This window comes from Fimicolochytrium jonesii (genome assembly GCF_025526975.1).
Source record: "Fimicolochytrium jonesii strain JEL569 chromosome Unknown EV422scaffold_36, whole genome shotgun sequence".
NCBI classification, from domain to species: Eukaryota; Fungi; Chytridiomycota; class Chytridiomycetes; order Spizellomycetales; family Powellomycetaceae; genus Fimicolochytrium; species Fimicolochytrium jonesii.
Genome location: NW_026515703.1, coordinates 234512 through 250285, shown reverse-complemented (window position 1 = coordinate 250285; position 15774 = coordinate 234512). Strand labels below are relative to the sequence as shown.

Here is a 15774-nt window from a genome sequence, read left to right as displayed (position 1 = left end):
GCAAACCCCTTCTTATGCTCCGCCCGACAAAATAACAGCAAGAGGAGAGGGCGAAACGCGAATGACGCGCGTAACGTCTCGAAGTACCATTCTCGCGCTGTGGCCTGGTTCGTCGATTCCGTCGGGAGGTGGCGAATGTACATGCGGACAATGCGGAGAACTCTACTCACAATGGTTGTGTTTGGATCAGGATTGCATTGGCTTGGCAACACATGCAAAGCACAGGCAAACGCGCAACGCACGCGCTATAACCTTTTCCAGCCCCCAGTTTACCCCCAAAGACGCTCTTCCTCACAGCTGCTCAACACATGTATGGATGTACTAAAAACACAATCTCGCTTACAATGTCGCACCCTATGCTCTTTCCGATAGCCCGTTCTGCAGGCCGGAGCCAAAGCCGAAACTCAATACCATTCGATTTTCGATTGGTCACATACAGTACATTTTCTTTGCAAAGACGCTTATCAAAGGCCAGCACCACACCCTCATGGCTATATATACACATCATTGCACACTAACACTACGCCGCAATACCACCATGACCGCAATACGCCCCACGCCACCACATCATCGCGACACCTCCTCCCCGTCTTCCTGCACCTTCTCTATATTCTCCCTCCCTTCCTTAACCCTCCCCCCATATTCATCACCAACCTCCTCAAACCGCCTATAATAGGGCTCATCGCCCTCGTCATCACACACTTCATCACCGCGTACTCGTCATCGCCTGACTCGACCTCCTCCTCGATTCCAGTCCGGGCACGGGCGTACGCGTCTGGGGAGATGACGTCGAGGGAGTAGAGGTACCGGAAGAGTTTGGAGAGGTGGGGTGGGATTGTGGGTTCTTCCACTTCGTCTCCATCATATGAGCGGGAGGCTATGGCCTGAGAACATGTGGGAGGGTTAGTTAGTAGGTGTTGAAATTGAGGGGGCGGGGGGAAGGACAATGGACGAGGGTTCGTACCCAGGCATCAAACATCGTCTCCCAGACTCTCTTCAACTCCTCGACTTCAAACTCCCCGTCGCCCATCTCGCCACCCACCCCCACCTTCCGAGACCGTTTGAGCGATTTGGCCGACTGCTCCGCATCTTCGCTCGGTGTGCCCCGTTTCGGCGTCGGGGCCTTCGGGGCCTTGTCGCGGGTGTGCGCATCCCCGGTCGTGTCAGCCAGCGTCATGGCGTTCAAGCAGTCGCTCACATCCTCCTCCTCTCCATCGGGTGCATGTTTGGCGTCCCCATCGCCGTCGCAGTGGGTATGTGTCGGCGTCCCGCAATCATGTTGATCTCGCGCATCTTCCCCGCAGTCCTGCCCGCCACGCACATCCCCAGCTGGCGGATGCGGGTACATGGCCATGAAACCCTGACGATCCACCGGGAACAGATCTCGCGCAAAATCGCCCATCGCCAACTCCCCATGTCTGGAATCCTGCGCGCCACCGCCCACGTCTGCCTGCCGTTGCTTGCGTTTGCGATGCGGGGTGAAACTTTCATCCGCTAAAACCGCCTGTGCTTCGCATTGGAGATGGGAAGGAACGGAGGCGGATGTAGGACCTGACGCTGCGGCGAGGAACCGGTCGATGGCGGCGGATTCGGCGTGGGCAGGGGAGGTGGTGGCGCCGTGTGGGCGTGCGGAGGGGATCTGGAGCCGGAGCGCGGGGTCGTCTTCATGGTCCGGGTTAAGGAGGTATTCCTGGTCGTGGAGGCATGACTGTCGGACAAACAAATACTCACCAGTTGAGAAGAAATGAACCCCCGTGATGTGAAACGCAAACGCACGGACGGGGTATGGGGAGCGGTTACCTTACAATCCTCAAACGCCAACCCCAACATCTCCGGCCTCTGCCGTCCCTCAGTCCTCCCCTCCCCCCCGCGCCCTGCCAAATCCAACATCAATTCCAGCATCTCCCCCCTCCTCACCTGCTCCCCGGCACACAACACCCTCAGCCCCTCCAACCGGTCATACGTCTCGCCATCCAGCCACACCTTCCACTGCTTCCACTCCCTGTTCTCCCGCTTGTACCTCTGCATGACCTCATGCACGCGCGAGACGTGCTCGGGGGTGAAGGCGCACCCGCGGTGGTGGGCCGCATAGGAGGCGAGGATGGCGACGAGGTGTTTGACGAAGTCTGCGTAGGTGCATTTGGAGCCGGGCGGCGGGAACCGGAGCCGTTGGGTGGGGTCGAGGTTGATGCCGTGGGAGCGTTTGCCGGAGTTGCGGCGTTTCAGTTCGTAGGTTCTGTCCCATTTTTTGCGCGGTTTGTCGAGCGTGGGGACGCTGTGCGCGCTGGGTTGTTCCATTGGGGTGAGTGTGGTGGGTGCCGCGGCCGTGGGATCTTGCGGGAGCATTGGGGTGGGATCGTACGATTGCGCGCCGAGGATGGGCGCCTCCGGCATGAACGCAGCGTTGCCCGCGGACAGGGTTGCGAAGGTGTTCGCCCAGTCGTAAATATTGAGGTTAGAGGCGCTTCGGACTTGCGCTGGGGTGGAGTCCGTCCGTGCGGGCAATTGGAGTTGGAAGAGGCCCAGTTGCTGCTGGTGGGTGCGAGGAGGTAAGATTCGGTATTAAGCTCAAGGCTGTGCTTCTAACGGCAAAGCCAAACCGATGAAAAATTAGCGAACATGTGCATCCAAACTCACATTAGGCAAATAAGTCCCCCACAAAGCACTACTAGCATTCGCCCTCAACTGGCCCCTCTCCCCCGCCTGCGGGTCCGGCGTCGGCGTATACGGAGTCGGGAACGCAAACCCCGTCGAACCCATCCTCTGCGCGGTCGGAAACGCATCCACCTGCCTCGTCGGCGTGCCCATCGGTCTCAGCCCCCGGAACTGGTCACTGTTTGGCGCCGGCGGGGGCGTGGACGGCACGTCACATCTCTGGATGGCGAATCGCGACACCCAGCCTTGCCGATGGGTGGTCAGATGTCCCGCGTAGTAGTACGCGACCGTCACATCGCTTCCGTACAGCAAGAGATCATCGCCTTCGTCGACGAGCAGGTAAGATGGGTCGGCCAGGTTGAGTTGGCGGGAGAGGCAGCGACCGCGCTCGAAGCGACGGAAGGGGATGAGGGTGATGGGCGCTGCGAAGGAGACGGGCGAGGTGGGACTGCTTGTGTGGAGCGAGTCCATGCTCAGGCTGCCTTGGGCGTTGGAGTTGCCGCTGCCTAGGGAGGTTACGCCACGGGCGGTGGGCGAGTGGGATGGGAACTGATACTGCGGGGTTGGAGCACAGCTGGTGGGGTCGAATTGGTCAGCCATTGTAGAGGCCTAAGGGATTCGGGTAAACAGTAAGTTCGGCGTGTGTTGAGCCTGTGAGAGCATGGACGACAAAAGAGGATAAGTTGCAAGTTACGCCAATGATATGGTGTGCTTCATACTGAAGCCAGGGATGGCTCCCTTCCATATCGCCACTTGAACACCAATTCTTACAATAATTCTCGCAAAAAAAAACAGTTCACTTGCGTTCTTCCCTCTTCACCGACAAACACACGAAGCCAAACGTTGAGTTCAGGTAGACGGAAGTGGATATGTTCTGACGTTCAAGTCAGCGGCTGTGTTTTTCCTGCTTCTTTTGCGAAAGATTGCGGTGTTCTTCCTCGATATGGCGGTAAAAGGAGAGTCTGTGCGGCTGTCTCTTTCGTGCGGGAAAACTCGCCCCTTAGAAGACTCGTCAAAAAAAAACCAATATGTGCGTGAACGATTGATTTGTAACCCAGTTTATGGGAATCATGCTCTCGGCCTCCGCTATTGCAACCCTCGCAGTATCCCCCCCGCTCTCTTTTCTCCATAACCCGTATATATATTCAAGCGTCTGGAGCCTCTCTCCTCCAATGATACCTTGCTCTCCGTTTATAGGTGGCATTGGGGGATGTGGACTGACAGCAGGTGACAGCATCGCGCGATACCAGCCATTCGGTTTGGCGGGGTTTGTGGTAGGGCAACGGAAGAGTTAAACCCAAACTCAACAGGATGTACTGTATAATACACAGGGGGTATAATACACAAAGTGCACAGAACATAGAAGCGCTTTGGAAAATGTACCGCTGCTTGCTAGCCATATTCGGCCGGGTTGCGTCCACAAACGGAGTGATTCTACATAGGCACCTATACCTCCCTTCTGCTGATTTTACTGTATATCTTCACTGGCGAACTCAGTCTCATATTGCCCTGTGAATATGGAGTTTGGCTTCTTGTCAATTATGCCCAACTTCATCAGGATAGAGGGATGCGAACGATGATTGATGCAGCCAAAGGGGTGTTCGAAAAGATCGCTCGCTGCACGTGCTCAACTTCAACCTCCAAGCGGATGTTGAAATTTGGGAACGATCGAGACAATGGGATTGGTATTTACGTTCCGCAACCTGCTTCATTCAAATACTTGGTGTACACAATCCGATTCGGCAAGTTCAAAGTTGGTGCCCCGAAAACCATGTCAAAATCCTGTCAAAAGCATTTAGCATCACCGCGCAATAACGCTATCGGTCAACCTGCTCCTAACCTTAAGACTATGACTAACCCTCAATGACTACTGAATAGAGCATGTTTCATAGAACAAAGGCTGAGACAGCAATTTCAAGAGTTTCTCCTTGCCCAAATCTTTCCCCGCCCACATTGCAACCGCCTGGGTCAGGAAGAGGTCTTCCGCCAGGCGCAGGTCAAGATACGTCGCGGCGTAGTGCTTCGGGAGCTGGCCGCTGGTCTGCCACTCCCGGATGACGCTGCAATGTTCCACCTCCTGTTAGGCGTCTCACTTTTGATTTCGCATGCTCCGAACAGAACGTACCGCACTGGCGTCAACCTGGGCAGTCGAGGTGGAGTTACGGCGACCTCCATCCTCAAGTGCGTGAGAGTGCGAAATTTTGCTAGTGAGAACACCTTCCCGTTCGCCACCGGAGGACTCGTTCAGCCTCCCCAAAACAGCCCCAGAAAAAACCCGAGCATGAACCTACATTGCTGACTTGGCCCTCTGCCCGCCTTTCGCAAACAACGACAAAAACTTGTCCGCCGAGTCATGGCCGCGGGCCTCGAAGAACGGAACGCGGTAGTATCGGTAATGGGCGACGAGGTAGGCGCAGAGGTAAATAGCCGCCCAGCCCGTGAGCGTGGCGATAGCCTGCCGATCAGCCAGTTAGCGAGGGCGCTAACAAACAGAAAAAAGGTGTGGTGTCATCACGTACCAAGCAACATTGTTCAATTTGAAGGTGAAGGAGAACCCCATCATTCGCGTAAGAATGACCACCACGATCACAAAAAAGGCAGAAGGAGATTCGCGCAGGAAGATTTTGCAGAATACCATCGCGAATTCTACCCCATCGAGGGCCAGGAAGAACGCTGGTGTCCGCTTGATCTGCCTTTGGGGATCAAGCTCCTACAAGACGCGAGACATGAGAGGCCATTCTCCCGACGCATATGCGGAGTGCCAGAACAAACCTGCCACAACTCCGCCGTGTATATCGTGATGAGAAGATAGAGTAGCAAGATGGCGTGCCCAATCGCCATTCTTTGAGAATGGGCGGCACCCCAGCATTCCATATTGCAATCTTGATTGACGAACGGCGGAAATGCATCCCGCGCTAGAAACAAAGAAAGCACTTCAGCAAAGATAGGCGGCACATTGGCTGAATGATTTTGTCTCGGTACCGTGAGGGTACCGGCAGGGCAGCTGGCCCAACACGCTAACGAGAAGAGGGACGTAACTCAAGCTCCGCATGATGGGTAAAATGAGTGGCGCGGGAGCCATCAAGTACTTTCCACCGGGGATCTTGTAAATCCTGGCTCCGAAGCCAGACAAGCATATTGCGCTATAGATGGTGTGCAGCGTCGCAAACACCAGAAGGATGATGAAGAACCAGTCTCCTTCGAACGTAATGGCGATAATGTGGGTGATGTGCTCCAGATCTTTGAGAAATTTGAAATTCTGGACGTCGACTGTGGCGACCAGGTTGCTGAACTGCACACCCTCCAGAAGGGCAATGCCGACAAGGAAGTTTGGAACATTGCGGTTGATCGTGTACAGCGACGTAAATGCCGCTCACCTATCCTTCGGACCCCGGCCGTCCGCCTCCTCAGGACAATACCGCACTCGCTCTATATACGACCGACGCCACGTTTCACTCTCCCTCCGAGCCGACAGTTGGCGAAGACCTGCGGACCCCACATCAAGATCCGCGGTTGAGACCGCCTTCCTTTCCTTTCTTTTCCCACTGTAGACCGACTGAAGTCCAACAAACCTACATGCGGGCGGAGGGTCACAAGTCCCCAGACTGACCTACCACGGCCCTCCTCGACGCGATGGTGCAGTGATGGTGCAGAGCTTCTGAGAAACGTGGCGTTTACTTGCACCAGAGAGGCAACTCGCAGTGATGGATCTTCTCTTCTTTCGAGTGATAAGGTCTGTCTGAACATCCCCCAGTCAATGAGCGCGCAAATTCCCCACATGGACGTTTCCCGCATTCAGCTTTCCGCCATATGGCATATCTCGTTCCATTCCTCGCATGTCGGTCCAGTGAGTTCACTTGAGACACCATGCCCTTTGAATGAGCGGGATGTGGTTGAGACAACGCTTTTCGCCTGGTTGGACTGGTTTGCTTGTGTTGTATTTGGAATGGGGGTCGGGACTGAATTTCGCTGTGTGAAGACAACGCTGTCAACCGAGCTGTCGGGTTCGCGATTTGACATGGAGCGGACATGTCATGGAAAAGCGGACTAGCGATATCTCAGGCAGCGATTTCTCAGGCGTGAAGTCACTTGATGCATCCAGTTCATGACGACTCTTCTCACAAAGTCCATATGCACTTACGTCCTCTCCCCGTCCTGAGTCATTTGTAAGAGACGATGGTTATTGTGCAGTGCCTCCTGACGGAACCTTTTCGTATTACTAAATAAATTGCTCCTAGACGATAATCGGTCTTGCAGAACCACCGCAAAACGTCCCAAAATCTCGGACGGCTAGGATTGGAATGCTCATGTTTTCTTCCCGTCCAACCATTTGGTGGCCCGATATGCGGACCTTCGCTGGTGTGAGAGAACCCTACACGTGATCATCTTCTCTGACTTGAGCCCTATCCGTGATCCACCATGTCTCAGCTTCCTCGGTCCATATGCCCAGTTGCCTAGTAGCTCCGGTTTGCCCTACTGCCATGACCGGAGAGAGGCAGAATGTGCAATGGATGCTGCAATGGAAGCACATTGCATCTTTGACAACTGTTAAACCGTCGCTGAAGAGGGACCAGATATGGGATCCAAGATAAAATCTTTTCATGCTTTCGACAAAGATGCAATGTGCTTCCAAGTGTGCACCAAAATTTGACTTTCAATGCATTGCGATCACGGCCGATACGTCTCCTCACCGCTCCCCGAGTGTCTAAACAATGTCCGGGAAGTTCCTATCGTTCGGATCGGGACAGCATCACCCCAGTCCTTGAAACATGTAACGAATATGACGGGCCAGATTCAGGACATATGTCCGTGGAATGAAACCGCAGTGCGAAGACCGTCGACCGTAAACATGAGGTTGGACGTGCAAGTATGAGATCCTGTATGTGTTTGTGTACGGGTCTGCGATCCGGATTCACCTGGAAGTCACCTTTGGCATCCCAGTTGAGCGTGAGATGACCGCATATGGCGCCTGTTCGCCGTACCGCCCGCCGCAACCGCAACATGCGTACGGTACACATGCGGCACACCAAGCGGTTCACCGCATCCATCTTCCATTTGCAGATTGCATCCAAAGTAACATTCCGGAAGTCTGCTTCAACCTCCTCTGGCCAAAGCACAATCCTCATCCACCCCAAATCCACACCAACATCCACATACACCCCAACTCCCGTCCCAAAATCCAACCCCAACCCAGCTCCTCCCAGCATGCGGGCCTCGTCTCCCTCCAGCGACAATGTCGACCGGTGTGGGCGGGAGATAAGAGTTACGGGGGGCGCTTGTTTGTTTGGCGAGGTGATGTTCTCGTGACGCGAAGGGATATCGACCCGTTTATGCTTCTTCAGCCACAAAATTCAATGGGATTTCGGGATGACGATTAGAAATTGCGACATGGCATCGCAACTTTGTCACGGTCCCTTCTTCAGCCTCCTTGATGAGCATGGATCCCATGTCATTTCGCAACTTTCCACGGTCCACGATGAGAAGAATGAGAGACAGGAAGATTGTGCCGCTACTGAATCTGTGGTTGTTCAGCGATTCTGCTTTGCAGAAGAATGGGCAGGTCAATGTGGTGATTATGTGCATGGGGCGGTGTGTTCGTGGTCGCGACAATGGATGGACGGGCAGAGAGGTTGCGTAAGCGTTTGCCTCAACACATCTCTCAGCAGCTTCCAAGAATAGACGTCCCCGTTTTGCATGGCATTTCCGAACTTGCCGCTCCTTGATGCAGCTCGATGCTTGGGCGCAAGTGCGGCGACCTCTCTCCTTGCCCCTAGACACATGTTGGCATCCTGTAACCCCGATCCAGTCTCATAGTTTGGTTTGTCACCATTTCGAGAAGACGCATTCGTCTCCTGTGATTCTGGGGGATTCAGAACAGGGTTCCTGTCACCGACACGCGCGAAGGACGCATGGCGCGTCCCCTTTTTTGGCATCACCGACTCGATTCGAAAATCCCTTTCCGTGGGGAAATCCGCTTCGTCCTGGCAAGGCCACTCAAGACAATCCAAGGAGACCGGAAAGAGACCGAAAGGAGGGAGCTTTTTCCTTTTTGGACTTCCACTGTTTCCATTCTGGGCCACAACTCCCGTTTCGAGGCCCCGTCCGTGCTGCTTCCGCACTTCAAGACGCGAGCACTTCTGGCTTCCGTCCTCGCGAGAAAAGGAAATATAAAAGAGGGGAAGCTCTTCGCTGCCTTCGTCTTTCTGAGTATCCTTCATTCCGTCTCCATTCAAGTTCCCATCCGGTTGAAGTAGTCTCGAAGAGGTGCGTTCCGTATCGTATTTTCCCACGCCTACTCATATGCGGTTCGGTTCGGCTTTTCCCATGTAAGTACAAGTCCTTCGATTTACACGACCGGTCCATAAACGCAAGACAACGATTACGACAGCAATCAAGCAAACGAGGGGTATGTTCATATTTCGTTCTTCGGCTCTTCCATCCGTTATGCAAATGGTCCAAAACGCAGTACAAGTCCGATATCGACAGCAAGCGAGAAATGGTACGTCGATCCATCGGTCCTACATCCTTGCGGCAATCCACAGATCCAGCGCCCAAGATGCCATCCAATATCCGGTAACGACAACTACAACCAGCAACGATGCCTCGAAGGTACGTCATCCGCCTTTCAGTCGCAAGCTCAAGATCGTTTTATTCCTAGCAAGCCACCTCCAAAGCAAACACAAGGTGCGTCGTCCCTCCGGCCAGCACAAGCCCGCAATACGGATCCGTCCTCGTTCCAGCACTCAAGGTCTATCAGCGCCCCACAAGTACGATAAGTTCAGGCAAGTCCCCGTAGCGAATGACCAACGATGGCACTTCCGGTGCACGTGTCCTGTCGCTCACACGGATGCGGAGTCTATCAAGCAAGTTCCTATTTGGAGACAAATTCTTTCGCATTACAGCGCCGCGGTCGGTATTGATCCCGCAAACGGAAGGCGGGAACGGCGAGGCCGGAAGACAGACAAGTTCTCCAACCATAGCCTGCGCATTGCGCATCGATTATCCATCATAGTCCACTTCATCACAGGCGGTCACATTCAGGGCGCATGCGAGTCCGAAAGCAGTGACGAAAACGAGCTTGCGGACTTCGTCAGTCCGCTCCATATCGCATCCAAGCCGTGTTCAAGCTAGTGATCAACACACATCTTGTCTTCTCCGCCATTCCGCTCACGATGAGTCTCGTCGACCCCAGCTCTCATTTACACAATCTTCATCCCCTCCACATCAGCACAACGACACCCATATTTGCATGCGACTTTCGGTGAGTGTCCTTGACAAAACATCTGATTACGATCCACATCAGCGCAACGGGAGCCAATGTCGTTTCGTATACCACATCCGGTGAGTGTCGTCGACGAAAGAACCTCTTCCCGATTGGCATCATGTGATGTGAAGGCTCCCCGGAGATGCAGATACAAGATTCACGATGGTGAGTGATACGGCTTCCTCGGATCCAGATGCGGACTTGACTCTTGCAGACTTTCGGTCTCTGGGCATGCGATCGCAAGTGATATCTCTTCCTCGGATTCAACATGCCACATTGACGACAAGCTTGACGACTTCGCAAACTATCGGCCTCCGGACTTGGGATCGCTGGTGGATATTGCTGCTTCGGATTCATCGGGCTAACTGAACGACCTTTGCACACTACCGGCCTCCGGACATACGTGCTAGTCAGATAGCTTCTTCGAATACACCGACTGCATTCGAGCCTCTGGACCTGGAATCGCTAATGACAACGTCTCCTCAGACTCATGTGCTGACTTTTCGACCTCTCGGACTTGGGATCGCTGGTGACATCGCTTCATGCATGGTATGCGAATTCGTCAGCTGATTATCGACCCGAACGCCCCCTTCTGTCGCATTGCGGACTTGGGAAGATGAAGAAGGTGGGTTGGCATGTCATTGGTTGGGCGGTGTAGCTCAATTGTACTGATGAAGAACTCGTCGTATTTCTTCTTGCGGTAGCGACATCGACGGAACGGGAGGGTTGGGCCACGAAACTTGGGCCGTTAAGCACGATACTTGGCACTCCTTCGGCCTATTCGCTGTCTAGGCATCCCGAATGCTGATCCGCTTCTACGTCGACGGGAAGGGTCATGATCCGCCGCCATCGACATACTTCGGAGGATTAACTTGGACACCGACAAACACGTTTTGGAATCGAGGGACTACCGGTTGAAGGAGATCGTCATGGAGATTGGCGGTGGGGAAGGACTGAACTTGAACGTGGACTACGGTATAACGCTTCAATGGGTTTATCGCGGAGACGACATTACCGGCAGGCATTGGAATCGACGACACTACCAGCTTATGGATCTTTATTCGCGTACGACTTGACGACCAACGACGACAGTTATTGGGATCGACGACACTACCGGGCTTATGGATCTTTATTCGCTTACGACTTGAACAATGACGGCAGGTACAATCGACGACACAACCCCCTTTATGGGTCGTTATACAAGGGCAGGGATTGGACGGTGGGGAGGGATGTCGAATCCGAGTCGAATCCGAGGACGGGGCTTGGAATTGGACTCGGGCAACTACAATCACTGCATCGGAAAGCCCAGGACTTGACACCGACGACACGTATGGACTTCGTATACGAGAACCGGCCTGGGATCGGCGCTCAATCGTTTATCCCGTGTGACGCTGACTTGACGGAGCGCTTACAACCCATCTTGGCCACATCGACTCGCTTGAGAGTCGAACTCACGCTTACACCTGGACCCACGTATCGACCCCCATATGATGGAGACGGATGCATGGAAATATCGACTCGACGACATGTATCGAGTCGGAAATGATGGACACGTGGCTTCGCATCCGACTATATGGAAGCCTGGGCGAGATATCGAGCGACTTGGATACGGGAGCGATTACCGGTTGACATGTTAAACGTATCGGGTTCACATGCAACAACAGGCGGCGGCGGCAGACACCTTGGACACCGCCGTAACGTACCGAACCGAGCATGATGGGCACGTCAGGGCTCTCAATGACATGGGCGGCGCACCGATCTACTTGGTGAACGCGGGCATCCAAGTCGATTCCGAAATACATGGGGATGGATCTAGAGGCGGCATACCGAGGACATTGGGGATTCGCATGGGGGCGGCATGTCTATCACCGATCGACTTGAGTATCATGGACTTAGGGAATCGCATCCGGGATACAACGGGAGGACATGGATGCATGGGCGCTAATATGAACGGCTTGGGTGGCAGAAAATCCACATGGGGATGGATGAAGGGGCGAAACCGGTCGACTTGGACACCAGCGCACAGCTATCGGGATGGGATGCATGGGCGGCATACCTAACGACTTGGACATCAGCGTACACAGGACGCATGGGCGGCAAGCAGGTCAGATTCTCGACATTTCCGACATTGGCTGAGCGCCAACCGCATCACCGGGATCATCGGCGACAACCGGCGCACTTGCACTCGTGGATTCTTGGACACGCGCAAGGGAAATTAAATCGCCGGATTCGTTGCAGGTACATTACGATAGGGCTTGTGGGGGAGTTCGCTTGACATGCGAAGATGGACGGGACTAATCATTCTGCACGGTCTCTGCAGGTCTCGGGCATCCGATGTCGACGCGGGTTCATGCTTTTCGCCAGCGTACGGGTCGTGAAACGAACACCAAGCGATCGGGACAACCAGACTCGGCATGCGGACATGGGAACGGCGAATTTTGTGCGAACCGGTGGAGGGAGCGCTTGAATGGATGACATGGGGAAGCCGTGGGAATGTGAAAGGTAGGTCGAATGGGCGATGGTTGAAGCAGGGAGCATACATATTTTTCTCACCACTGTTTTTTACCAGGTACGTTCTCGAAGATGCATCTGACATAGGCTTCACCATTCCACTTCGACGAAACGGATCTCGGCTTTGTGGATTTGGGAAATACCACCAGAACACGAGGGCAAGATCCAGCGGGTGCATATCTGGCGACGACAAGACATGCGACACAGCACGGCGCTTCAATCGGGCGACGGGGTCCGCTGGGAACAGTCAGCGATGGAGGCCGGTGCCTAGGTCTGTATTCTTTTCTCGAGACTGTCTTGTCTTTCATCTTTGCGGGAGCGTGTTTGTTTCGTGCGACAATCAAGCCGACATCGGGCACACTGCGGGACTTGTGCGACTTCCGGATACGGCTATCGCAACCTCGGACAATGTACATAGATGACTCGATAATCGACAGGAGGCGACGCGAAACAGGAACGAGACAGGGACTTGCTTCATTTGGATGGCACGCAATGGCGACTACGCAACTGGGAACTCGTAAACCGGCTGATCATCGGGACATTGTGGAGGCGAGGCGAACACTTGAGGAGGACTGCTTCGTTCGGGCGATCCGGATCGGTGGCTGCGACAAAGGGATCCGGGCGAGGATTCCACATACAGTCGGGACATTCGTCGCTTGGTTCATCAACTAGAGATATGCGCACAAGGACATGACGACCGCCGACACTTGAGGCTTTGGACCTGGATGCGACGTATTTCGCGGGACAGGTTGGCAACGCATGCATGGAAAAAGGCAGGTGGAACATGGACTTGACCACAGCGGATCTTGGGACGACGCATCACGATGTGCGTTAGACGACATTCGGGCCGCCGGTGGACAGCCAGCCCGTTCCATACTGCGGCGTCCGTAATCCGTTTCGACATCAATATCAATTTCGTAAGTATCGTAAAGCGGCACTTCGAGTGGAAACGGTCGGTCAGCAACACGCCGCACAGCTTGTAAGCGACTCCCAACATTAACGGTACGCACGTGTATGTTTCATGGACATGGAGATTCCTGCTATGATCGCCGGAGTTCTTACGGACGCAGAAGGCGACCTGATGCGGTGGACTGGGAAGTGAACAATGGACCTGTCTCATCTTTGGCGATGATGAGGTGAGAGAAGTCGTTGTGGGATTTTGCTGATTCTGGCCGGCCGCCTCCGTTTGTTGACTTTGTACTGCAGAAAACCGAAGAGGGAAGAGGCAGGGCAAGTTTGGTGAGTGAGGATGTCATCCACTGTTCTGCATATGGGGATTTGGCACGTATACTTCTCCCAGCACCCATGCGGAACCGCCGACATATTGCCCGACGTTTGACGGAGAGGCGCTTACACAACGTCGCCCCTCTTTCGCCTTTGCTGCTTTTGTGCACTTTTGGGGCCTACCGTATTCTTCGTCGCTCCTTCGGCACAATAACACCGCGGCCCCGCACGGATATCAGCGAATAGCTTGGCTGAACCTCTTCACTTACCTTGCCGCCTCATACCTCGCCCCGGGTCACGTCTGACTGGGAACTCCGCACCTTATCTGGGCTCTGCCCGGGCTCCGGGGCTCAACATCTGCACCGTCATGCGTCGAGCCCGTCATTATCGACCAGTGGATGAGAAGAGCATTCGACGCGCATACCGCCTCGAGGTATCTTTGCTGGTTTACTTCCTTGACACCACACTTTTGCCGGCCGAGCTGTACTTGCTTCTCTTTCCGTATATCAGAGCGCCGACAGAGCCGACCGTGGGATGACAACGGGGACCTCGACGCAGATGCGGAATGAGGCGCCCATCATCCGGGCCGTTGCAAAACCACCGACATCACACCAGCTGCTTCGCGGACCGTTTTGTTCAGCAGGAGGCCATTGCGGCATTCATGGAACTGTGTTCAGGGACGCGTGAGGTACCGGAATCCGGGATTCTTGAACGCGTCGAAGTTGGCGTTCATTGGTCTTGACGCGTTTTCAACAGGTTTTGACAAGAGCACATCGACGCCAACAACCAAAAACACTCCTCGACCGACTCCAACGGTATATAGGTACTGTACTTGACGAGAGTGGATACCACAACCTAAGCACTATCACCGGATACCATAGACTCCAAGTGGCTCCCATTTTACTTGCGGTCCAAGAACGATTGGTACCATTTTGACTGAAAGATTGGGCGAACGGTCGCATCAGCCCTCACAAATGTACGACCAAAAGGCCCTCACGCCGGAGACAGATGTACTTACCGACAAGAGACGACAGAGAAACCGATGGACATATGTTGTCACTACATCAGAGCAGAGGATCCGTAAATATCTCACAGCCGGTAACCCGGCGGAGAAGCCCGACGCTAGTATTGCTACGATCCTCCACGATGTCCGGCGAGCTTGAGCCCGGCCCGGCTGTTCACTTTGGATCTGAACAGGACCTTGTGCAAAAGCTTTGGGAGAGTGACCATTTGGTCAGAGGAATACCTCTGCCACTGCCGTGGTGCCGCCTTTCGCCCTTGTTGATGATGGCCGGTTGTTGACGATGGACCGGTTGATGATACTAGTTGGCGAGCTGAGGCTTCTGTTGTTGAGAGAATTCTTTGTGTCTTCAACTTTTTGACAATTGTTTTCTTTACAGACGGCAACCGGACGAGGGACGCGTCTCTCGCTTCATCGAGTTGGAAAGGTCAACGTTTTGCTCGTTTTAGTCCATCCTTCCGATATTCCCACCAGCCCAGCTAACGTTCCTATCAAAAACCTTTCCATGCAGTCTGCTTCTCTGTTTTCTTCTGACGCTGGTTCTCGCGCCTGATTGAACATCCTCTGACTGCAACAGTCGGCGCTGGCGTGTACTGATGCCCGACTTACGAGTTAAGCGGTCGTTAGACCTCTTTGATGACGCGAGCCCAGTCTCTTGCTGACTGCTGCTGGGAAGTGTCTATTCGTGTCTTCAACCTGTCCCTTCATCCCCGTCTCATCAACCTGTCCACGTCTCATCATACAGGTGATCACGCGTCTGTGGAAGCTTTTGTCTCGGAGGAAGGAGGAAGCAGCGGAGCCCTTGAGGCCTTTATGAGCTATTACTGGAGCTTCTCTCCAGTGACGTCCTCCGTGTGGGACAATGTGACCCTCCCAACATTCAAAATCATAACGTTCATGAGAACCGGCCAGGTGGCAACTGTGTTCACGCCGGGAGACCCTGTCGGCACATTGGCCGGCACTTGTCCCTTTTGATTTGTTATGGGTATGAAGGAGCAGGCCGCGGGTTAGGAACCCTCTGTAACTCGGCACTCCCGCTACGTTGGTTGGGGTTGGACACTTGTGTGACAGACATGGACATCCAATCTGACGACCGACG

General features: G+C 54.2%; 5 protein-coding genes across 5 annotated transcripts; 1 reads left to right on the top strand and 4 right to left on the bottom strand.

Annotated features, from left to right (window-relative positions):
• Positions 1-314: 314 nt before the first annotated feature.
• Positions 315-1864, bottom strand: EV422DRAFT_288197 (uncharacterized protein). Its single transcript, XM_053066018.1, has 3 exons — positions 1801-1864; positions 965-1708; positions 315-884 (listed from the first exon to the last, which is right to left on the bottom strand). Exons 1-3 carry the CDS (start codon positions 1828-1830, stop codon positions 606-608), a joined length of 1053 nt encoding a protein of 350 aa, XP_052921508.1. The 5' UTR covers positions 1831-1864; the 3' UTR covers positions 315-605.
• A 42-nt stretch (positions 1865-1906) lies between these two features.
• EV422DRAFT_545652 (uncharacterized protein) lies at positions 1907-3990 on the top strand. The gene is made up of 3 exons (XM_053071467.1): positions 1907-2549; positions 2652-2994; positions 3451-3990. The coding sequence occupies exons 1-3, from the start codon at positions 2035-2037 to the stop codon at positions 3691-3693; spliced, it is 1101 nt and encodes a 366-aa protein (XP_052921507.1). The 5' UTR covers positions 1907-2034; the 3' UTR covers positions 3694-3990.
• A 544-nt stretch (positions 3991-4534) lies between these two features.
• EV422DRAFT_288250 (uncharacterized protein) lies at positions 4535-5666 on the bottom strand. The gene is made up of 3 exons (XM_053066019.1): positions 5428-5666; positions 5175-5365; positions 4535-5110 (listed from the first exon to the last, which is right to left on the bottom strand). Exons 1-3 carry the CDS (start codon positions 5527-5529, stop codon positions 4900-4902), a joined length of 504 nt encoding a protein of 167 aa, XP_052921506.1. The 5' UTR covers positions 5530-5666; the 3' UTR covers positions 4535-4899.
• A 1657-nt stretch (positions 5667-7323) lies between these two features.
• EV422DRAFT_509764 (uncharacterized protein) lies at positions 7324-8873 on the bottom strand (the record flags this gene model as incomplete). The annotated part of the gene is made up of 3 exons (XM_053068874.1): positions 7324-7416; positions 7572-7991; positions 8310-8873. 3 exons carry the CDS (start codon positions 8871-8873, stop codon positions 7324-7326), a joined length of 1077 nt encoding a protein of 358 aa, XP_052921505.1.
• Positions 8874-12056: 3183 nt separating this feature from the next.
• EV422DRAFT_288096 (uncharacterized protein) lies at positions 12057-13050 on the bottom strand. The gene is made up of 2 exons (XM_053066017.1): positions 12473-13050; positions 12057-12381 (listed from the first exon to the last, which is right to left on the bottom strand). Exons 1-2 carry the CDS (start codon positions 12844-12846, stop codon positions 12135-12137), a joined length of 621 nt encoding a protein of 206 aa, XP_052921504.1. The 5' UTR covers positions 12847-13050; the 3' UTR covers positions 12057-12134.
• Between the last annotated feature and the right edge of the window lie 2724 nt (positions 13051-15774).